Source organism: Dipteris shenzhenensis, chromosome 6 (genome assembly GCF_047967505.1).
Source record: "Dipteris shenzhenensis isolate YYH24624 ecotype China chromosome 6, Dip_SZ_1.0, whole genome shotgun sequence".
In the NCBI taxonomy this organism is placed as follows: Eukaryota; Viridiplantae; Streptophyta; class Polypodiopsida; order Gleicheniales; family Dipteridaceae; genus Dipteris; species Dipteris shenzhenensis.
This window is the reverse complement of record NC_141601.1, coordinates 39,593,235-39,617,507: the sequence shown is the minus strand read 5'-3', so window position 1 is coordinate 39,617,507 and position 24,273 is coordinate 39,593,235. Positions and strand designations below refer to the sequence as shown.

General features: G+C 43.0%; 1 protein-coding gene across 2 annotated transcripts in view; it reads left to right on the top strand.

The window, feature by feature from the left end:
- The window catches only part of LOC147901160 (Zinc finger, C3HC4 type (RING finger) family protein), a 159,104-nt gene that overhangs the window by 56,074 nt on the left and 78,757 nt on the right, over positions 1-24,273 (top strand). For both annotated transcript variants that reach the window (XM_087375571.1, XM_087375570.1), the window contains 3 exons: positions 11,109-12,661; positions 13,304-13,588; positions 22,665-22,903. In XM_087375571.1, coding sequence (XP_087231697.1) covers positions 11,109-12,661; positions 13,304-13,588; positions 22,665-22,903 — 2,077 coding nt within the window. The remainder of the gene's footprint in view (positions 1-11,108; positions 12,662-13,303; positions 13,589-22,664; positions 22,904-24,273) is intronic.

Sequence of the window (24,273 nt, the reverse complement as noted above, 5' to 3'; positions counted from 1 at the left end):
GGAAATTCCTTGAAGGCTGAGAATATTTATTGGTCCAAAGTATTCCACCCTCCTTTGGCTATACAAGAACCTAGGCGTTCTTATTTTCTATCTTTCAAAGGCATTTTGTGGCGGATGTACTTCAGGATGATGGCACTCTTTTATCTTTTTCTATGGCTGCTAGCAAATATGGTTTAGGAGCTCATTATCGTCCTTTATGGCATCAAATTTCAGAAATGCTTCAACCATTCTTGCCGGTAGCTCGTTTGGAACTTCAGAATAGACTTGAGGATTGGACTCTACATTCTTCTTCCCCATCAGCCCGTCCTTTGAAGCTCTCACATATCACAGTGTCTTCTCTGTATAAAGTGTTATTACTTCCGCCTTGGATTTCTGACAGAGCAAATTCTGTTTGGCATATGGATCACCCACTAAAGTGGTGGCGAAAGCGGTTGTGTCTCCTTTGGCATTATAAAGTCCCTCTTCGACAACAGCTTTTCCTTTGGCGAGTCCTACTTGGCATTTTTCCATCTGGCCAGTTACTCGCGCATAGACATATTGCTCCGACTGGTTGCCACAGATGTCTACACTCCGTTGAATCTGTGCTTCACATCTTCTGGCACTGTCGACACACTACTGATTTCCTCACTCTCATCTAACAGGGGCTTCGAGCGCGATTGTCTACTTTCACATTTGGCAGGTTCTTCTGGTTGTTTGGTTTTCATCTAGCTAGACAGGGTTTTGATTTATTTTTTGTTTGGGTGTGCTACTGGGCACTGTGGACTCTATGGATGGACCACAATCATAGAGTTTTTGGTGATCCTACTTTTCCATCTTTTGTTTTTTTCAAACGATCTCTGCAGCAATCGTTTTATGATTGCTTTCAGACTCATTTAATTGATCATGATGTATATACAGCTTACATTGAGATTTTCAATTGAATAGTAGTTACTCCACTTTTGAAGTAACTATGAATGTAATTATTTTACAGAAATAAAATATTTCTTCTCACAAAAGAAGTGTGTGGAAGGCACTTCAGTTTAGAAGGCCTCCATCAGTTTTCTTCAGTCCTCCAATGAATATCTTACTTTCAAAGAAAAACCTTGATCAGAGCCGGCCTGATGCGGGATGGAGTAAGGCTGGGAGTACACAAACTAGAGTTGCATGCCTGCTCCATTTGACAAGGGCCGGCCCGATGCCGGATGGAGTAAGGCTGGGAGTACACAAACTGAAGTTGTCCGCCTGCTCCATCATTCAGGGTCGGGACGACGGACAGCAGCGCCATTGCTCCTGTCTGCTATCTGCCTCAGCTTCACCATTGCTTCAGTGATTGTACTGCAATTCATGCTCGTCATGTTTCGTAAAATTGCTGAGCTCGTTCATCAAACAACAAGCGGTCAATCGTATCTACTCAGATCTGTACTGCAACTTCCTTCTATGGTCCAATCCTTTTTTCTAGGGGCACAACCTAGTTTGTAGAAGACCTGACTTGTTTTGTGGCCTGCTAGACCTAGTCTAGGCTTATAATGACCTCCTGTCCCCCATAGGATATGCTGCGAGTCCTACTTGCTTGAGTGGCCTCTTGGAAGGCTGAATTGTCCTGTTTGTTGCTATATACTTATGTAGCAGCCAATTGTAACATCCTCATAAACAAGGAGGGCTCTAAAAACTGATTCTCCACCCAGCCGCGAATTCTAGTGCCCCTGTCAGAGATGCCTCTAGTTCGTTGTCCTCTCTCGTCTGTTGTCTGGAGACCTCCTTCCACTTTGGAGCCCTCTCTAAAATTCTCCCACCTAGCACAATGCTTGCCATGTGGCACCTTGTTAAAATGCCATGTGCCATTGGATAGACCCTTCAATAACATTCCCTTAAGGGTCCTCCCCTTGCACCTTTCAATAAAATCCTTGGCCTAGGAATTCCCTTAGACCCTAGCTAAAATCACCAATATAAGTAAGCTCACAGAGATATACCTTGCATTCTTATTGGTGTAGAAGTCCTTTCATTCCATCGAACAAATAAGGGAAGAGTTGGGTACATCATGTTTCCCTTGAACTTGGAAGACTCTACCGTCTTTTTCAAATATAATGAAGTTTTTAAAATAACTCCATTGCAAGCTATGCCCAAGACTATACAACCATTCTCGACCAAGAAGAACATCTGTTCTGTCCAGACACATGATTTGGAAATCCAAGGCATCCTGATAGCCTTGAATATCCACCATTGGGGCACTATGAATCATGGTGTCCTAAATCTTTTTATCACTGTCCTTTGCTAGAGAGACCACATATTTAGGAGCACTTGGACAAGTTCTGAACTAATCAATAATTTGAGAAATTGTGTGTGGCACTATCGTCAACCATAATTCTAACCTTTTGCCCCTTAATTATTCCATGCATTCATGAGGACCAAAAGTGGGCTGCCACATCGTTGATTGTAGACAACACATGTGGGTGCTATCCACACGATAAACCTCTTCTTCAGTGTACTTTTCAGTACCTCTAAGTAGTAGCACCTGCACTATGTGTATTTGTTTTTGGGAAGGTTTATTTCGGGCTTTAGCTCCCACGTGTTTATTTTTAAGGTAGTTCCAAGTAGCATGATCTTTGCCTAAACATTTAAAGATTTTCCTACTTGTCCTTTTCATAATCCTCTTTCTTCAGGAGACGATATCTTTGTGTTTGCGGTTTTCTTGGCGGTGCTTGAGAAACCTCCTTCTTGAAGTGCCCCTTCCTTTTAAGATAGGGAAATTTATTGAACTTAGGAACAAAACTAGTTTGTTCCGAAGTTCTAGCTTTCGATTTCCCCGTAGTGTCACCATATATTTGGGCGTATTTAATAGCTTCCTCAAAGGTCATAGGAGAATTTCTTCTAACCTCAGCCTTGTAACCTCAACCCTATAGGTGTCTTTTAGACCTCTCACGAAACCTCTTATCTTTTGAACTTCATCGATTCCCTTCAACTTAGCTCCCTATAGTTTGCTATGTACTGGACTAAAGTATTCTTGCCCATACTACAATTGTCCCAAGCTTCTCAAGCCCTTTCTAGCTCATTCTCAGGTAAGAATTCTTTTTAAGAAAGCTCGTTCAAACTCAGCCCAATACCTAGGAATCCTATCATTTTCTCTGAGGCTCATCCACCATATAGAGAATGTGACTGCCTACATGTTGACATCTGTGCACAGCTGTCTGGTGATATGGATTGGTTATTAGTCAAGTTTTCAATCCCCATGATGTGGTAGTAGGTCGGCCACGTGGCAGGTCGGGTTGCTCCTAGATCAAGTTGGCCTACTTAGGGCCTCCTCATGTTCTATATACAGCATGAGTACTCACATTTGGTAGAGGAGAGTGTGGCTACTTGTCGTATTGGTGGAGCTTCGACCTCAGCCTGTTTGGGAAGCGTCTGTGTAGATCCACATGTTCATCTTCATACTCTTCATGTGTCTGAACTATTCTTGAAGTTAGATTTCCTCCGTTGTTTTGCTTAAGTGCATGTTGTAAATCATGGTACTAGAGCCACGTAAGTTCACTTGGGAAGTGATTGAGGAGGATGTTGACAAGAAGGTTCTTGGAGTCAGCTAGACTCTTTAGATCACAAAGTATGCCATGGCAAGTTTGTGCTTGAGTGGCTAATATACTTCTGCGAGCATAAGGAGGGGCTTCCTCCTAACATAGACACAGCCCCATCTACGTGAGAACCGTTTCTACCACCCCAATTTTATGGGGATATGTGTGTAGTTGTCAAGTGCCTCTTGATCCTTGTTCCTTACAGGCATTGAAAGCCCGTGGAATGAAATTTGGGGAGGGGGAGAGAGATGGGTGGGTGACCCCATGTGTAAGATGAGGAGCCAATGGGAGCTTCCCTCATGAATGCGTGTGTGCCACCTCAACATAGCATTTGCATCAAAGTGGATGTTATGATATGTAGTGTGAGTGGACAATGTTCGTAGTGTGCATCGCGTGGTAGGGGATAAACATACTAAAGAAAAGATGAGTGTGGTCAGTCTCTGCCAATGGTGGGGAGACAACGAAGTCAATGTGATGTCCAAGGTGAAGGCAAGGGATTCCATGAGGTAGTCAACTATGATGCCGTGTGGAAAGCAAGTGAATCCATCTAAAGAGGGCCATCAATCTAAACCATTGTAAATGATAACGTCATGTATCCTATCCATGTCCTAGACCTGTGCAGCGGCAAGGACAATGCAATGAAAGAAGCAAGTCGTGTGCTCATTTGTTGGGAGTGAAGAAAAGCATTTCCCATTTTGCGCATTCGATCTTGAGCGGTTGAGCTTTCTTGCATGCATGTCTTCATAGTTTTTTTCAGTGTTTGTGTTATGTTGTTGTCCATTTTGGTAATATAGGATGTACAATATGATGCTATTGAATGGGATTGAGCCAGATTCAGGTAAAGTAAGCTTTAGTTATGCTGTCCTCTCCTAAGAATACCAAGTAGTCGCATACTTTTCTCCAGAAGGTGAAGTATCTGTCGAGATTTATTCATATGTTATCTCAGATTTTGTATCCTCTTCAGCAGGTGGTAAAATCTGAGCCTCTGAAATGGATGACAGAGAGTGAAGAGGTGTTTGAGGCAGTTAAGGAATCCTTGAATCATATTTCAAGTGTAAAGCCACCAGATTATTCCAGGACTTTTTATGTGAATCCGTCTGTAGGACCAGATGCTATTGGTGCTATTCTTTTGCAGTAGGGAGAGGGTTCCAAATATATGAGGGCAGTCTATTATGCCAGGAGGGTGAAGAGTGAAGTAGAGAGGAAGTATTCAGCGGCTGAATTGGTCGTGGCTAGCCTCTTATATGCCTGTAGGAGATTTCGGTCTTATCTATTGTCCGGGCCTTTGGTGGTTCTCAGCTCATGTTCACTACTGCCTCATATGTTGAATAGTACAAACATCTCTAGGAGCATGATTAAATGGATAGTAGAGTTACAGGAGTACTCTTTTACCTTCTTGGTGAGAACTCTACGAGAGCTTCCTTGGCTGATCTCGTCACCTATAAGGAAGGACCTATTTTAGTTGAAGATGTGGAGAAAAACACTGACATGAATGAAGAAAAAGTACTAGAGGATGCATTTGTTTTTCACTTTGATAAATCTTACAAAAAAAGTTTAAATAAAAGTACAGGAGGAATTGTCATTTATGATCTTGGAGGAAAGGAGATTCGGAAAATGGGAATTCAGCTTGAAGCCAGCAGTAATAATGAAGCTGAATATGCAGCCCTCTTCGAAGGTTTGAAAGTATGCATTAGTCTGGGTATAAAGAGACTCATGATTAAGGGAGATGCTCTGTTGGTTGTGAAGCAAATTTTAGGTGTCTGGAAGGTTAAGCATGTTCATTTGAAGAGGTGGATAAGCGCGGTGAAGAAACTGTTAAATCAATTGGATGCCTGGACACTCCAGCATATTGAAAGAGGTAAGAATGTAAATGCACATGATGCTGCGCAGGAAATTACAGCAGCTTATGTTGATGCAGTAGGGGTGCAGGAGCCCTTATACAAAAGGAAGGGAGACATTAGCTTGTGAGGAAAGCTTCCTCTTAACTGGTAAAATGCCTGAAGAAGTTCCGAAACAAAGAAAATACAGATTTATTAAAAACTGTACTTATTGTCTGATAGATGATGTTCTTTACATGAAAGGGGCTGATCTGGTGCTTAGAAGAATTCCCTGGCATGAGGAAGTTTTTCATATTCTACAAGCTAATCATGACGGAGTATGTGGAGGACATTTTGCTTTCAAAATCATGCTGAGGAAAATTACTTACAGAAGGGTATGCGTGGCCATCCCTCCAGAGAGACACAAGACATTGGTGCAGGTCATGCCTATAGTGTCAGCAGATGAGTAAGAGAATCTTACATCCAGAACTCAAAAATATCATGCTTGCTTATAATATTTTTGAGAAATGGGGAATAGATGCCATCGGTCCTCTACCCATGATAGCCAGGGGAAATTGTTGTGGTGACAGCTGTGGAATATTTGACGAGATGGGCTGAAGCACAAGCAGTACGGGCTGTCAATGCAAAATTTGTATGTAAATTTGTGTATGAGGATATTTGCTGTAGATTTGGTGTGCCACTGGAGTTGCTTTTTGATAGAGGTCCGAGTTTCAGGAGTGAACTGATGGATTTATTATGTGGAAAGCTGAAGATTAAACACAGATATGCAAGTCCCTATTGTCCCCAATGTAATGGGATGAATGAAAAATTTAATGGTGTGTGTACTAATATCATGGGAAAGATCATGAGAACACATGAGAAGGAGTGGGACCTTGCTTTGCACTGGGCTTTATGGGCTTACAGAGTTGCAATAAAGGAAGGCACCCAGTTTTCACCATTTCATCTTGTTTATGGGAAAGAAGCTCTATTACCCTTGGAATTAGAAATTCCTGCATTACAGATGTTAATGAAGATAAACGAGGATCAAATTCTACTTTCTAGAACCGGTTATTGGATTGCAGGAAGCACAACTAGACAGACAAAATGCGGTGGAACATTATGATTTAATTCAAGAGGAGAATCAGAAGAGAGCAAATAGGAAATTCAGGGATAAGAAAATCGAGGAGGGTGATCTAGTTTTGAGATACAACAGTAGTCTGAATTCTACCTTCAAGAAGAAATTCGTGACCAAATGGGATGGACCTTTTCGTGTGACGAAGAAATTCAAAAATGGCTCATATCAACTCGAGGATTTGGATGGTCAGCAGCATAAGAATAGAGTCAATGGCTTCAGACTAAAGAAATACTTTCATAGGATCATGAAAATGGGCAGCTGTGGACCTACTGTGATAAAACCAGACAAGCCGGAAGACCTCATGGATGAGGATATCTCTGAAGAAATGCAAATCTTATATACCCCTATCTGCAAGACATGAATGTCTGCAGACTTGGGGATGGGCAAAATGATAGGACAAAACCTGTATCAAGTTTTTGAGCATTGTATATAGCTGTGGGTAGGCGCATAGTTGTACACATCTAGGGTAGGTGTGGGCTTTTGGCATTTGTGGATTTTGCTTTCACAAGCATGATGGACTAATGTATAGTTTTTTGAAACAATAAAGTATGTTTTGCAAGGACTTCATGGGAAATGATGAAATGCAATGTGGTTGTACCAGACTTCCAGAGCAAGGGTGTCCAGTGTGTGGTCAAGTGAAATGTTTTTGGGGTCATGAAAATCAAGTCATGAAGGGTTTTTTTATTTTATTTTCCTGAGTCAATGTGCACTTGCATGTTACAGGAATTTGATATGTTTTGGTGTCCATGTCAAGGGGCTTTTCATGTGTGTGTACGGGGGTGCATGCAAGTCTTAATGTGCATGCTAATGTGTGTGGGAATTGTGTGACCAAAGGTCCCAAATGTGCATTTAATGTGCTTGGGGGATATTTGCATTTTTTAAATGGAAGAGTGGTAAATTCTACGTGATGACATGGCTGGAAAATCTGGAAGGGAATGTATGCATGCAAGGTGGCTACGTGATCAAGGAAGGGGGATGCTCTGGCTGACGAGTGGGTTGATACGTGGGATGGTGGCTACTGGAGAGTGCTGGAAAACATTGATGAGCGAGAGAGATTGCGTGGGGGGGGAGAGAACAAAAAAAGGAAGAGAGAGGAAAGGATCTGCTGGTCGATGAACGGATGGTTCACGGGCTTCAAAGTGTTGTACAAAAGCAGTGCGTCAAGGTGTAGAGGGTTGTGACCATCTGAGAGGGCGATTGGGCTGTGTACGGGCTGTCAACGGGGTGTGATGATCTGAAAAAAAAAGCACAGGGCTGATGGACGATTAGCTGAGCGAAGAGCTAACGGGCTGATCGACATGAAGTACGAGTCGCTTATTTTTTTTGGGCTGTGGGTTTGTTACCTTTAATCACGCACAAGTGTGCAGGCTGCGTGGGGGAGCTTAGCTGGAACAGAAGATAGATTGGGAGTTGTCGCTGCTGGAAGCACTCATGATGTGGCTGCTTACAATTCTGAGTATGACGTACAGCTTGTGTGCAGATGCAATACTGACTGAACGGAAATCATGATAGGGACTTTGATCGTTGAGGTCTCATGAATCTATAGGTGGAGGGGATAACTCGATGGATTAGCATTCTTGGGGGTTCTTTGTGCATGAGGATTCCGTACGAGAAGCATAAGCACGAGCTGTTTTACTTATACAAGCTGCTGGAAGGAGGTGTTGTAGATACATCATGTGTGGTTGATCTGTCTTACAAGGAACGACTGTGTGTTCCTGCGTGTGTGTTCTAGTCAGATTGTGTGGGAGATTGACTTGTTATCTGTGTGCTGTGGATGTCTGCTCTAGAACTTGGTTCATAAGCTCATAATCTACGAGCCCACATTGCAGCTGATCCCTATGAAGTCTCAGCTATATGACATGGTGAAGTACATAATTCCTGGTTGTCTTTCCTTTTTTTTCCTTATCAACGTGTGCGCCTCTATCTCGTACTGCTCCGTACTTTTGTTGACGCCATACGTGAGCTCATAGCCTCTTCTCTTGGGTCCCTGCTGCTATCCTTTGCTCCGCCTTATGCTCTTGTAGCATATGCTGCCCTAGGTCTCCCTCCCCCATGCTCTCCTCATTCGGGGGCTTATAGATGGGGAGGTGACCTTTCCAACAGCCCCTCTCACTGACACATCTTGGCCCAATTGCCAACATGTCGATGACGTTGCCCTAGCAGCTCCCATGATGGAACCCTTTGGAACAATTCGGTGTCAATTTCGGTTCCTGGCTTTTCAACCAGTGGCTCCTGCTCCTCCAGGTTTAGTCCTGCACAAGCAAATCATCCTGGTACACAGGTCCATCCAAGGTAGCACCTGATGGCACCATCAGCTTCAGTCACATTCCCACCTTCGAACTCGAGCACTCCAGACGCCATGATCTTCCAGTGGTCCCCCTCATAATGAGTGAACAACTTGGAGTCTTCCAGGCACCATGCTCTTGGGGTCTGTTTCAACCCGTCCTTCCTTTGGCAAGGTCCGCAATAAAAGAACCATCTCGAGAAATGAAATCCCAAGAATATTTCCAGATAACCTGGACCATGAACTCTCACTAAGCTCTCAAGCAAGTAGTCTTCTAGCTTCGGTACACCTTGTCCATCACCTCCAGCATCTGTGTCTAAGATTTGAAGAAGCACCCACACTTCCCCTTCTGCCTTCGAAGAAGGCCCATTCCTTCCAATCTCGCATTACCTGAGACATATGAAGAGCAGATTCTCTTGACGGCATGCTATAAAGGCTTAAATTAAGAACATCAAGTACATACCAGACCATCGTACGGCCTGTGTGCTTGCTCTGAAAGCAAACCATGCACCTCATGGAGGCACATACCAATAACTTGTGTAATCCTGTACTGCCCCCTTCTAAATTACAGCAACCATCTGAATATGAAACCCTAGGGCACTCCATGAAATCCACCCTCGTGTCAGTATCAACAGCCACACACTTGGAAGATTCCAAGCACTCCATGCTGTCCTTTACCTTCACAAAGGTCTCAGACTCCCCGTCGGCCCGCATCTCAATGTCAGACATCTTCACTGTGGCTTCTAGGTCGGCATATCGTACCTTAGTAACACATGGAGATGTCACCAAGAACAGTTCTCCAATTGTCACATTAACTTTGGCTTTTGTTGAATCTGAGTCGGATTCTTCCTGTTCTTCTGATCTGCCTTCTTCTTTCTACAATCCTTTGCAAAATGGCACGGCGTGTCACATTAGAAACACTTCAAGGGCCCACACTGCTAGGGCACTGGCCCTCACATCTAGGCAGGGGTCCAGCCCCTATGTCTACCCTATACCAGCCTCTCTCTTTGACAGACCCATGTGCTGATCTGTGCTGCCTCTGCTGCGCCCGTTTCTGGCTGCCTCATCTGTCCGCATGTGTGCTCCTCTATCCCATACTGCTCCGTACTTTTGCTGATGACACCCGTGAGCTCATAGCCTCTTCTCTTGGGTCCCTGCTGCTGTCCTGTGCTCCGCGTTATGCTCTTGCAGATCAACCAGGTACCCTTGTCCTCTCTTCTCTCTTTTCTGGGCATATCCTGCCCTAGGTCTGCCTCCCCACGCTCTCCTCATTTGGGGGCTTACAGATGCGGAGGTGACTGTTAGATCCATCGTGAATGCCAGGCTTATCTTTGTTTAAATTAAAAAAAACAGGTTATAAATGGCTTTTCACTGCCTCTTTTAAAATCCTTGCATAAATACGAAAAGTAAAAAATACAATGAAAAGAACTAAAACAATGAAGAGTCTTAGAGCAATACCTCCTGGACCAATAGTTGCATGCAAAGTTTTGATGGCAATATTTCTTTTATTTGTCTATTAGGATGGAAGAAACCCATGCCCATAATGGGCTATACATAACTGTGCATGTGGGACTGGTTTTTGAAGTAGCTGGAATGGACTGGTACTTGTGAGGCTTTAAGTTACTTTTTTTTTCAGAAAAAACGAACTATCTATTAAATGTGAAAAAACGCAATACAAAGAGTCAGCTGTCCATAAGGTGCTGAAAAATCAAGTTGTCCTGTAGTCTGGCTCACAGGGTCCCAGTTCACTGCCTAGGATACCCTAGAAACAGGTGCAAACAAGCAGTGTGGGGGAACTATGCAACTAACGAATTCCTTGATACGTGAATATGTAGAAAATGCCTGCAGGCCAAGCCTTGCAAAAATGCTCACACCTCTAGGTGGGCATCCTAGGCTGTCTGAATCTTGGTTGCAGATATTGCACAAGGTATGGTTGATATCCTGCCGAATGTTGACGTGGCTGCATGGTGAACCTGCTGCCCTCGCATCACGAAGCTGCATCCGTTCACCCAAATGTTTTAAGAGGTGATGCTGGCCATTGTCTCCTAGTCGTTGTCCTGTGGTAAGAATTATGGATGCTGTTGGGAGGGTGGGGTTGATTCTTGGATGTCCTGGCTCATGACTTTTCCCCCATCCACTAGTATGCCGGGGAGATCATGTCGATGGAGAAGAATATGCCTCAAAATTTACTCCTTTGTGTACCCTCTAGGCTTTCTACATAATGAAGGGTTCCTAAAAGGCAATTATATGCTAACTTTGGCTTTTATGTTGTGATTCTCTGTATTTTGCTTGGGGTCTTTATTCAGGAATCCTTCTGTTTCTTTGTGCAGGTTATATGATCCACGTGTATCTGAACTGCACTCATTATTAGACGCGGATGTATTCTTTCCTGCAGGGGAATTCTCAGAAGCTAGCATTTTGGATGTGCTGGTACAGTTAGGTCTCAAGTGTTCAGTTGGCCCAAATGATTTACTGGATAGTGCAATCTCTGTTGAAATGGTGAGTGTAGTGGATGAACGGAGAGCCCTTGAAATGGGAAAATGTTTACTTGCTCACATCAATAGCCTGGGCCTAACACTTGAGCTTGGCTCTACTGACAATGTGATAGAATCCCATTCTTTGCATGATTTAGAAACTGCTGATGTACCCTGCATAAAGGAAACTAAAGATGTAGGAATGAACATTATGACAGATGGGGTGATCTCTGGGCCGTTGTATGGAACCTTGCATAAGAATGATGTGGAGAGTGATAGAAAATTATGGCTTAAGATGATTAGTGTCAGTTGGTGTCCAGCTTTGATTGATGCTCCGGTTCCAGAACTGCCATGGCCGAAGGGTTTGAAAAGTTTGTTAGTTCCTCCTAAGATTGTCCGGCCCAAGTCCCAGATGTGGAATGTCTCAGCAAGTATGCGTATACTGGATGGTGATTTCACCTCAAGAATGATGATGTCTAAACTAGGTTGGTTAGAGAAGCCAAATCTGAGTGTTTTGGTCATGCAACTGATTGAACTTTCAAAACAGCATGTTGAAGTACAGGTGGAGTGCTCATCAGGGCCACAGCTATCGAGGACAACAGAAACAGGTGGAGGAGTCAATGCCATTCTTGACCAAGTAATTCCATTTCTTTACAATCTTATGGAAGAGTCTGTGAATACTGACAATATCCTTAGCCTGCAATCGATGCTTAAGGGGATTCGCTGGTTGTGGGTTGGAGATGGCTTTGTGTTTCCTAGAGAGGCTGCTTTTGATTCTCCATCTCATTTTCGGCCCTATTTGCACATAATTCCATCAAACCTAGTATGCCATAAGAATTTGCTTACAGCTTTGGGTGTCAGGCAGACATTTGAGGCCAGGGACTTTGTTTCTGTACTCCAACGCGTAGCAGCAGATAAGAATGGAGAAGCTTTGAGCAATGAGCTTCTTGACTTTGTGGTGAGAGTATTGGAAGCCATTGCTGATCTTTTACTTGAGGATATTGGTGTAGCTGGAAAGAATCTTTTGGATGCAATATTGATACCTGATGCAAATGGGATCCTTGCTTCTGCAAAAGACCTTGTTTACAATGATGCACCTTGGCTTGCAAAAAGCGTCCCTGGGCTAGCAGAAGTGCAGCGCTTTGTTCATTCAAGCATAGAAAACGAACTGGCAAATCAACTTGGTGCTAAATCATTGCGGTATTTGTCTTTTGTAGACAAGGAATTGACCAAAGACTTGCCCTGCTTGCCACTAACTGACATATCCAATATTCTTGCTAACTATGGGAACAAGGAGCTTTTGTTGTTTGATCTTCTTGAAGTGGCTGATAGATGCAAAGCACGTAAGGTACATTTTCTATATGATAAGAGGATGCACTCTCAAACTTCTGTCCTCCAACCAAATTTAGGTGAGAAAATCTGTTAACAAGGCAATGCAAAATTTGCTCGTTCTAATTCCTGTCTGTTAAGAACTTATTGTGTGAATCGCATTTTGGTATTGTATCTCTTCATGGTATTTGTTTGTGCATTTCTGCCAGACCAATTTGCTAGTTGCAGCCTAATGCACATAATATATAGAGTAAGCATGGCAGTCTATATATTCTTTGCTTTTTTTTTTTTTTTGGGCAAAAAGAGACTTTTATTAAGTATTAAAGAAACACCGTTAGAGCAAGCTCCATACGGGATACATCATGCAATGCACGAAAAGCTCAAGAGCCAAAAAGAAAGGATTGAGGCTGATAGTGCCATCTCAATCCGGTAGAAACCTCCGAGAAAAAGGGAGAACCCCTCCAAACTTGAAGAAATATAGTCCTTCTAGAAGAGGCTGCCCGTGAAGGGCCCTATATACTTTGCATTTGGCTGCAATCTCTCTTGATATCAGAATTGTTATGTGCACGCATCTGCTGAGCGAGTGAAGTTGAATCAAAGAAAGTCAGAAATCCAATAAAAAACATCAGCACAAGGATGTGTAAATTGCGTAAACTCAGATTAAAGTGAAGAAAATAATATTTGGAGACATTAAGCTTTATCGTATGCTTGTTAATATGTAGGACAATTTCAAGGATCTGCCTTGACAGTTGTGTTTGAGGGTGCTGAGCTGAGCATGGAGGAAGTTTGTAACTTACAGATGTCCCCATCATGGAGGATCTGGGGACAAAATAGTAATTATGGTGGGGGTCTTCTGAGCTGCTACAACATATCTGATCTTTTGCTGCTGGTGTCGAAGGGATGTCTGTATCTCTTTGATCCATCAGGTTCAATCTTGGCAACCTCTTTCACCAAGGGAAATGCATCGTCAGCAAGATCTCCACAAGGCAAAGTGTATACTTTTGAAGGTATGTGACTCTATGTTCTGTATACTTACATGCAAAATGTAAAGATATAAAGGAAATATTATTTTTGAATTTATTTGACTACCTTCAGCTATCAACCTTGGCAATGCCTTGAACACAATTGAGGTAGAAAAGAAATGGAAAGTCTCTATCAGTTCGTGGACAAAATCCTATAGGTAACAGGCACTAAACTGCTGTGCTGTCAATGAGCCTGTGTAGCTATTTTGTGCATGACCTAACCCTCTTTCGTGTAGTGCAAAGATCTTAAGTTTATCGAAATGGTCTTAATCTGACTAATAAAAACATGAAATGTGGGAAACATTTGTAACTACAGTAATCCGCATCCAGGAGCGGAGGCCAGTTTGGGACTAGTGTCTGTCTTTTTGATATGATGAGACCTTCTAGGTTGGAAAAAACTGTACGTTTGCTTCTCATTTATTTTGAGATTAATCTCAATGACTTTTATTGTCCCCTAGCAAAGATTTACCACTTCACTTTAGTGTTCATTTCTTTAGTTTCAAGAAATGGAAGTTTGAGACTGGATTTTGAGACTATCTCTGAGTCTTGTTTTCATTTGTAAAAGGTTCAACCTGTGCTGGAATTTTTTTTTCAAAAACACCTCAAATTCATAAGGATCTTGAGGCCAGAGAATCTCAGAAAGTCTTTTACTTCTCTACTGTACCAATACAGATGCCCTTCTATATCCATGTGCTTTTGGGATGCACTAGCTTTTTCAATGATTAGGACAGTGCTTCTAACTTAGATGGTTTGTCATGCTGATAAAGGGTGTGATTGTTCTCTTGCATCTTTTTCGTCCATCTCTCATGTCATGGTTCTTGATATATTTATGACCTGATTGCATGCATCAGGGTGTATCTTAGCAGCGAGCATTAAGAAATACCTCTCTGCATATGTTTTTCGAGTCCTTATTGCAAAGGATGATGTGAGCACAGACATGGTGCTATGGGTGAGACTTTGTTACAGTAGCTCAGAGATTAAGTTTGGAGCTGATTTCCAAATGGACTATTGAATGGATTTCTATCCCATTGGTCAGCTTCTCTGATTCCATTGGTATTATCTCTCTTCAAATATAAATAAATATCTCTTGATCTGTTACTTCAATCTGCACATGAGGTTTAGCCTTGAAACACATGGAGGATTCTACTGCCCAACCTGTTGGGCGCGGGAAGCAATGGAATGGGATTGGAGTGAAGGGAGCAAACAACAAGCTGTATCAAATGCAAATGGATAATGAGAAAGTACAAAGGGGTGGCCTATATGGCCCCCAATTCAACCATATGATTGACTAGTGAAGTCAACTCTATGAGTTGACCTGGCCGACAAGGCACATACCAGGGCTAAGTGCTAACAACCCCTGTCCATGGTATGGGCCGTATGGCTGAAGTATCCTGGAAACGTCTCAGGAATACCTGGAATATATATCATGGTTGCACATGTTCGTCCAAGGTGGATATAGCAACCAATGATAGTACACAGGGAGATCATCATCACATAATAAATGGAGCCAAGTGTAAGGCAAGCCAAAAAAACCCACAAACTTGGGTCACGGTAGAGCCTTCGTGAAGAGATCTGCTAAGTTGTCCTTTGTGGGAACATACGACAATTGTATGTCTCCAGTTGACAGTCGCTCTTGTAAATAATGAACCTCAATGTGCTTTGTACGCGCAACTGCCAAAGCACTTTGGCTGTCAATGTAGATGATAGTAGAAGCTGGTTGGCTGATGTTAAGATCTGCAAGCAACTTGCATAGTCAAACGCACTCTACTGTAGCTGTGAAAGCTGCCTTGTACTCAGCTTCACAACTGGAAGTAGCAACTGTAGGCTGCTTCTTGTTGAACCATGAGATGCATGAAGACCCAAGCATGAAACAGTTGCCCTTGTGAGACACTCTCGTGTCATAACAACCTGCCTAGTCACTGTCCATGAAAGCATGCAAGACTAGTGGAGACTCATCACCATAGAGCAGTCCCAAATTTTGTGTGGCCTTCAAGTAACAGAAGACCCGCTTCACTGGTCGCCAATGCTGTGTGCTGGGCTTGTGCATGTATCTGCTCAACTGGAGTGCTCTACTCATGTCTTTGTGATCTAAGTAGGTGCTATTGGTTGTATGACTGCCTTGTGGATGATGGCGGCCAAGCATCTCTGGTCTAGAAAAGAGGAAGTGGGATAACAACTTGAAGCTATCTCTGAAGAGATAATAGAAGCGCCATTGGATCTCATAGTACACTGGCCATCTGAATATGAAGTGCTCCTCTGAATCAACCTCCTATAGGCCACACAAGGTGCATATGTGTCTCTCCCTGGGTATTCCCTCTGCCCTACCACTCTTAATGCAGAGTCTATGTGAAGACACCCATAACTGCCCAACCGAGATCCTCAGTGAATGGGGTAGGTGAATCCACGTATATCCAGGGGGGACTATAAATCCCTTCTCTGAAATGCGTAGACTATAAACTCTGTAGAAGCTAAGCTTCATTGGGAGTGCACTTGGTTCCAACCAAGACTGGAATGTGTGTAACTGTAGAAGATCCTCATGTATGACCTAGTTAACCTTGTGATATATGAGTGGGAGAAATGGCGCGTCAATGTTGTATTGGAAGGAGGAAGTCTAAACATGTTGAGACCTAGTCACTCGAACCACCTGCCCGTGTGTGCATAGCAGCATCTCTGGTCACCTGCAACTGCTAGGGCCATAGAAGAGCACAATGCTAACCACGGTAGTCTATGACATCCAGAAGTGTGCTCCCCATACCTTCTGACTCGATATAGATAAGTGATGAGCTGGAATGCTTTATCGAGCTGTAGTAGAGATGACCCAAACCTAGCCTGGATGATTTGGTGACGAACTGCTGATGGCTTACTGCGAATCATCCGCGATAGCATGACAACCTGTAGGCGCTCCACCTAAGCCCACTCTGCATCTGATAAGTACGGCCCCCCCAACAAGGCTGCCATACATCCTTGCTTGTCAGACCAAGGAGTCAAACAGTGTAGGATCGGATAGGAGAGTTTTGGACAATTCTTTTGAAAAGGAAATCAATGCATCTTACCCAAAAGACAACCCTCACACACATGTTTGGAAACTGTGTGAGTTTGAGGTCCATCATTTGCCATCTGCTGTGAATGTAGCTTTGCAAGAGCTCTATAATTGAGATGGCCCATTCTCTCATGCCAAAGATGAGTTTCAGCAAGCTGTGAATCTGAAATAGCCAATGCTTCAAGCTGAATGACGATCGAGGTGATAAAGCCCTTTTTGTAAAGTGCCAGTGAGAACTATGGCATTGTCATCACGAAGATCATAACTAGGCATCTGTAGCCATCAAAAATCACTCTGAAACCTGAAGTAGCAATTGCTGAAATTGAAATCAAGTTGACTTCAATTCCAGGCACAAAAAGAACATTTGTTAGAGTGACAGGATGGCTTGAAATGGATGTGAGCTGCACATCTCCAACTCCTTTTACAGCATATGAAGCATTATTAGCACATGTAACAGTCCCCCCTCGAGGTGCATCAGCTAAAGAATGAAACAACTATCGGCAAGATGTGACATGCTTGGAAGCACCACTATCAAAGTACCAGGACTGAGCATCATTAGCAGTAAAGAATGCATCAGCTTTGGAGGGATCAAATGAGCAATGGACAGCCCATGCCCAATCATCCTGAAGAGCATGTGCATGTGAAGCATCTTCTGGCTCATGGGATTCAATAGCATGTGAGGCATTCATTGTCAATCCTGCTTTCTTTTTCTCCGAAGCAATGCGCTTCTTGCATTCTGAAATGTCATGTCCAGGCTTGCGACAATAGTTGCATCTTTTCTTCTTTGACTTATCTGCTGTATTTTTAGATGCATGGGAGGCCCATAGGCTTGGAAGCCTTGCCTCTTCTTGTCTGCTGTGAAGCAAATGCATGATCAAGAATAATGGCTTGTCTATTAGCAAATGCACATTCATGCATTGCTTTATCATGCAAGAGAATCATTATTCCACACATCCGGTCTTGCAAGACAGCAAAGGATGCTTGGGATAAATTGGCTTCTCTCTATCAAATTTGCAATGAAGCTCGTGTTGCATATTCGAGAAGGCAATTATAGGAAGTCAGTATGAATGAAGGTGACTCTATGGATGCATACCTGACAGAGGTCAAGGACCTCATGGAACAGCTTGCCAACATTGATGAGGTGGTGCCAAATTCACAGCTTGTCAGTACCACATTGAATGGACTGCTAGATACATATCAAGGGTTTGCTACAACCCTTCGATTAGTGGCCATGGGTAATCCAGACCACTATTCTTTTGATCAGCTAGTTACTTTGCTTTTGCAGGAAGAGCAAAGTAGAGCATCTCTTGCATCCCATCTTGACTGTTCTTGAGTTGGAAGAGCAGCAGTAGGAGTGCTAGGGGGAGTATCCCCTGCAGAAGGACCAGCAGTAGAGGCAACCACTGTAGCATTGGTTGGCCTCAGATCAGCCCCAGAAACAATATTCCATAAATGCTTTGCAACAAGAATATGTTTCATGAGATAAGACCACATCGGATAGTTGGTGCCATCCAACTTATCATCTTCACGAAGAACTCCAAATAAATCTTGATTGTTCCCAGCCATAGCAAATGTGATACCCTAAAAAGACCTGAAAACCCAAAAGCCTCAAGGCTATCACTGCAAAAAGCTGGCTGTCCAAAAAATGACAGCAAATATCTGCAAATTTCCGACCCAAATCAAAGGGCAAATGCAGATTTGTCCCAAATGTTACTCTGGCAAGCAATGTTCACTGCAAAAATAGCAACTCTGGCAAAAGCCCCAAATTTATTGAGGGCAAATAGGCCAAAAAGAGGGCAAATACAAAAAAGCCCCAAATTTTGCTGAAATTTTCGCAAATGTGACCCAATGTATGCAAATCTGACTCAATGTCCTGCAAAAGTGACTCAATGTCCTGCAATCTGACCCAATGTACTGCAAACAAACAAGAGATTACAGACCAAACTCGAAAGCCCCAATGTTCTTGCAAGAAATTGCAACCAAAGAAGGTGGAAAGAACTGGAAGTCCCCAATGTCTGTATTCACAGCCAATGCTAGCTAGTACAGATTTTGACACACTGTACGGAGCACTGTATAGTGAATGTACGAAAGTACAGTACCCAAAAAAAGGTACGATGCTTGTACGGATGCAGGTACTGTGCTTGTACGGAGTGCAGGTATAGTTGTACGGAATGTAGGACGAAGGTACGAAAAGCAATACAGAACACTATACGGTGACGTACGGAACATGTACGTTGTACGGACAGCTGCTGTGTACGGTTGTACGAAGTAGATCCAATGTACGGTATACAGTGTAGTTACGATGTACAGACGTTTGGTGTATGGAATTCCTGCCCAAATGCATGCTTAAGGCCAAGTCTTTGCCCAATAAATTTTGGCTTGATGCAGTAATGTGTGCCAACTATGTGCTGAATAGATCACCTACACAGGCATTGAAGGCTGTTACACCTTATGAAGCATGGAAAGGCAGGAAGCCTTCACTCAATGTATCAAGAAGCCATCTGGGAACTTACCTTTGCTGTCTATTGACAACTCTTTCTTCAATCACTACATCATGAATAGTGGGATCATTTTGTGCCGGAAGAGAAACCTGCAAATCAGCATGAGATTGTGGCTGATTATTGCTTAGTGGAGGGCCTGCAAGAGGTTCATGTTGCTGGTCAAAACCCTCTTCTGATGATGGCAGAGGTAACCAAGATTCAAAGGCATCAAACATGTCAACATCTAGCTTTGCTTTGCAATCCACAAGAGGAGAAGCTGAATGTTCAGCAAAGATTACATCTCTAGTGACAATAATCTTCCCAGTATTTGGTTGATATAACCGATACCCTCTGCTCTCCTGGCTGTAACCAATAAATATGCATTTGATAGCCTTGTCATCAAGCTTATGTCTCAGCTGAGATGGTACATGAACATATGCAAGAGACCCAAAAACTCTCATGTGTGAAGCAATGAAGAGCCTCTGTGCCATAAAGATGCTTTTGACAACAAAGAGTGGATGGATGCAATGAGAGCTGAGTTACAATCTATTGCCAAAAATGACACGTGGGAATTAGTAGATCTTCCTCCCGGCAAGCATGCCATTGGAATGTGGTGGGTCTACAAATTAAAAAGGAAATCTGATGGCAACATAGATCGATACAAAGCCTGTCTTGTTGCAAAAGGGTATGCCCAACAACAAGGCATTGACTTTGAGGAGACATTTGCTCCCACATCCAAGATTTGACGTGACAACTAACTCATCGCTTCTTTACCTACCTGCACTCTCTCTCTCTCCTATCCGATCCTGCAAACAGAAGGCCTTGCTCCGAGGGTCTGGGAAGTGTGAGTGGAAGCACTGCCTCTCTAGCCTGGCCAAAGAGGCATATCATTTGCTCAAACGGGCTTGCATCGTCGATCTCATCGTAAAAAATAGGGCCAGAAAAGCGAACCCCTAAGTATATGTAAGACGAAACCAGTGATCCATCAGCTCTATTTGCATAGCTGTCCGATATCTATTGAAGATCATGACCTTGGTGTTACCAAGGTTGACCTTCAAATCATGTGACTCGCAAAAGGACTGTAATGCATCTAATTGTCTCTGGAGACCATCTGCAAAGGAAGATAAGAATACCATGTCATTGGCGTACACCAAAATTTGAATCAAGGCGCCAGTGAGAGAGCATCAAGCCCCCCCTAGTGTCAACATAAAATTCTCCAGCTCGTCGATGTAGAGGCCAAACAAGTAGGTGAAATAGGACACCCTTGTTTGACCCCAATAGTACTCATAATCTCCTCTGTCCATCCCACTCGTGTCCGAACTCTGCCAGAGACTCTCTCGTAAATGCCATGCAACCCAAGTGATCTCCTGGTCATAACCCAACTCTTGCATATGTCTGATGAGGTGAGCTCTTAAAACCGTATCAAAGGCTTTGCGAAAATCCACAAAGCAATAGTAAACCCTCTGCTTCTGTGCCCTCACCTCCTCAATGATACACGTGAGCGTGAGAATGTGATCCATGGTCCCATGATCATGTCGGAACCCGGCCTGCCCCTTTGCTCTAAGCCCTTGCATCTCTGCAAATTGGCTAACCTCAGAATCAAGCACTGATGCATAAATCTTGGACATGACATGTGCGATCATAATGGCCTTGTGGTTCTCCAGGATCATGGAATCTTCTGCCTTGTGAATGGGTGAAATGGTATTGAGAGTCTAGGTGCGTGGGAAGCCAAGACTAAACAGCTTCATTAAAGACCTTTGCTAGGATCGGGGCTAGGATGTTAAACCCATATGCAATGAATTCAGTGCATAGTCCCTCATGATCTTTCGCTCGGCCATTATGAAGCTTCATCACTGCATCCTTAAAACCCCCCCTTTGTGAAGAGTGTGCAGGAGGTGGGCAAGGATGGTGTGAGAGGTCAGGAGCACGCTGATGTCCGTATAGTCTACAAAAAGGCCAAGGTCAGAGAGAAGGCAAGTAGAGGAAGGAGGGAGAGTAGATAGGATTAGAAGTCACATCAAAAGTTCTATACAATGGCTAGGCAGGTGGATTTACATAGTTCCCCTCTCCCATATATCTCCTTTTTGCCCCTCTAGGCCTAACCATCCTCTCTAGCCCTAACCCTCACTAACTTGACCCGAACTTGGCCTTCATTGCATCTGCGACCCTATTGGTACATGGATCTCGAAGTCAAATTCTTGCATAAGCTCCAATCTTTCTACTCTTAGGTTAGAAGTATCGCAGAAATACTTCAAAGATGAGTTATGAACAAAGACTGCAAAAGTTAAACCATACAAATGATATCTCCGCTTTTCAACACATGAATGATAGCATATATTTCTTTCTCGTGCATTGGTCACTTACACTATGGCTGAGCCAGCTTTTTAACTCCCAACAGCTATTGTTTTGCCATCGTGGAACAGGATTGCTCTAGCAGCATAGTCGTTGGCATCCATTTCAAATACAAATGGTTGCTAATCTCCACAATTTGCACCGTAGAGGCTGATGTGACCTTTTTGTTTTAATTGCTTGGAACAAGCATCAAGCTCACACTGTGGGATGGTACTTGTTGTACTTTAATTCTATCTTGATGGATAACACGGTTCATAGAAGGCATTTATGTTCCAAAAGAGTCTTATTGTAAACCAAGACGTTGTTCCAAAAAGACCACACAAAACTTTCTTCATATGGATGAAAAAGATGGTTCATCATCTGATACCAAACGAAACCCGCTCAAGCCTCTAATCTGGAGGATCTGGGATTGACTTCATCACCGAGTGTATGCGCAAAACATCCATAAGTCAGATATCAAACACTGGGAAACTATTTGATTAGGATAGTGTGACACTACCCAACTGTAGATCCCTGAGGATCACGTCCGCGCTAGAGGCCAGGCAAACCGAGCCATCGTTCTCCTAGATAAGACTGCATGTCTCATACTACACAGCCACGTTTGCGCACAAATGCATTAGGGAAACATAGGCCTGGACTGGTTCTGACCAAGCTGGGCATTCTTGAGAGGCGGCACTCCCAAGAATGACCTAAATGACACCAGCCTTACTCTTTTATATCGATAGCAATAGCCATGTTATGTCCAAAAGTGGACATAAGAGGTGCGCCTATGGATATAGCTTTGTGTATGTAGACAACAAAAGTGAAAATGATTGATTGAAGGAACCTTCTGGCTTTGTTGGCCGAAACTATAGGTAGGAGAGTCTCAAGGTCTGCGAGCGCACTTTTTCTATCTTGACAAATTCTTTAAGAGTTAACTTGGAAGATTGATTTAAACCTCACGGCCATAAGGTTGTCCCTGCTTAGGGAAGCAGCAAACATAGAACCATTGGAAAGTGGACTTCCAGCCATAATCTTGTGTATGTATGTTACGTAAGAGAATTGAATCAATGAAAGTGGGTGGCCATGTGGGTTTATTGTTCTGGTACATTGTTAAGTTATTCCTTTCAAAGTTCAACTTCTATTTACGATACTTAAGTTTCAGAGGCTTCGTTTCACCCCTTGAATAATTTTTGTAATGGCTTGACAGGTACCGACATCCCTCAAAGGTTTGCTGACCAGTTTCAGCCATTTATTATCAATCAAAACCTCTCATGGGCAAAGTCCAATCTTACTATTATACGTATGCCCTTGGGCACAAATCCATCCTCCACCGTAACAGGAACAAGCCAGAGAAATGCATGTGGTGATGAAGTGCTCGATGGCATTTTCAAAAACTTCATCAAACATGCTTCCAAGGCATTGCTCTTTCTAAATTCGGTGGAATCTGTAAGTAATCTACTCTAATGTCTTCTTTTCTTTATTACGATGAGAACATATGAAACATTTTGGTGCACTGCTATACATGTTTCTAATAAGAGTTGTTTTTGGGTTAAGCAATGCTGTATTGTAATATAGCTTTCTGACTCTCTTTTGTTAAGCAGACTTCTTTATATAGTAATATCCAGTCTATGATGCTATTAATGGTATGATAAGAGAATCAGGGTGTCTGTCTAGATATCATTTCTTGAGAGCATGCCAAAGTTCCATAATGTAGTTTATATACTTCCTTTTTCTTTCTCCTCTTTCCTGTTACAGATCCCTTTTTGCAATCTGTTAGGATGCTTCTACGTTTCTTAATACCCATCCATGTCAGCAGCACTCTTTAGTCTCCCTGTGTATAGGTGCAGAAAGACCCAGCTGCCAAGTTTCTCTTTATATGAAGTTAAAGGTCTAATAGGGTTGGGTTCCTTTCTTTAGGCAGATACAGCATCATAATTATTAGTATTGAGATTATGTCTTGTTTTCTAAGGGACAGGACTTCATCAGTGTGTGGGGTTGCCTTTGGCAGCACCTCTGCATATCACACAAAGGCTTTCTAGCTTTGTTGGCAAAGGTGATTTCCCACGTGGGGAGGCATTATATGACTCTACATTTTGATGTTTATCCTCGTCTCCAAGGCTTAGATTGTGGCGAAGCTCAAATGGTGCCATATTTTGGTTACAAGATCATTGTTATTCACCAGTTTCCAGCAGGACCACAAAATGTCCCCTCTTCTGTTATACTCATATTTTAAAGTAGCAGTGAATTCATAAAATTGGAATTTAGAAAGCAATTGGAATTTTTGTGTTGGATGGGCTATTCATGAGTCGTGCAAAGCAAGATCTGTTATCTGCCTCTGAGAATGATGTTAGCCCTTGCTGGGGAAGCTGATGTTGATCTGAAAATTTCAACGTCTGTGCCTAGAATAATCTTGAAAGACACTTGTAGGCATTGCTCAAGATTGATTTCTGGAATCTGCTAGTGGCTAATTAAAAGCTTTTTTTTTTTTGCCCCATAGAAAAGAACTTCTATTAATGGTTGTAAAAAACGATCATACAAGTTGGCAAATACCATAAAGGTGCCAACTGTGAAAATCAACGAAAAATAAATGATGGCTGTCAGAAAGACACTCCTACTGCCAGAGATCCCAGCTCATTGCCTAGGGATTCTCAGTAATAGGGGCTAACAACTAGGGTGGTGGACTATACAACCATCTGATCCCTCTCGGGGTGATGTCGTAGAAAACACCTATAGGCCAAGCCTTGCGAAAATGTTCCCGCCGTGCGACGGTAGCTCGAGAACCTGGAGAGCCTCGCTCCCAAATGGCACGAAGCCTG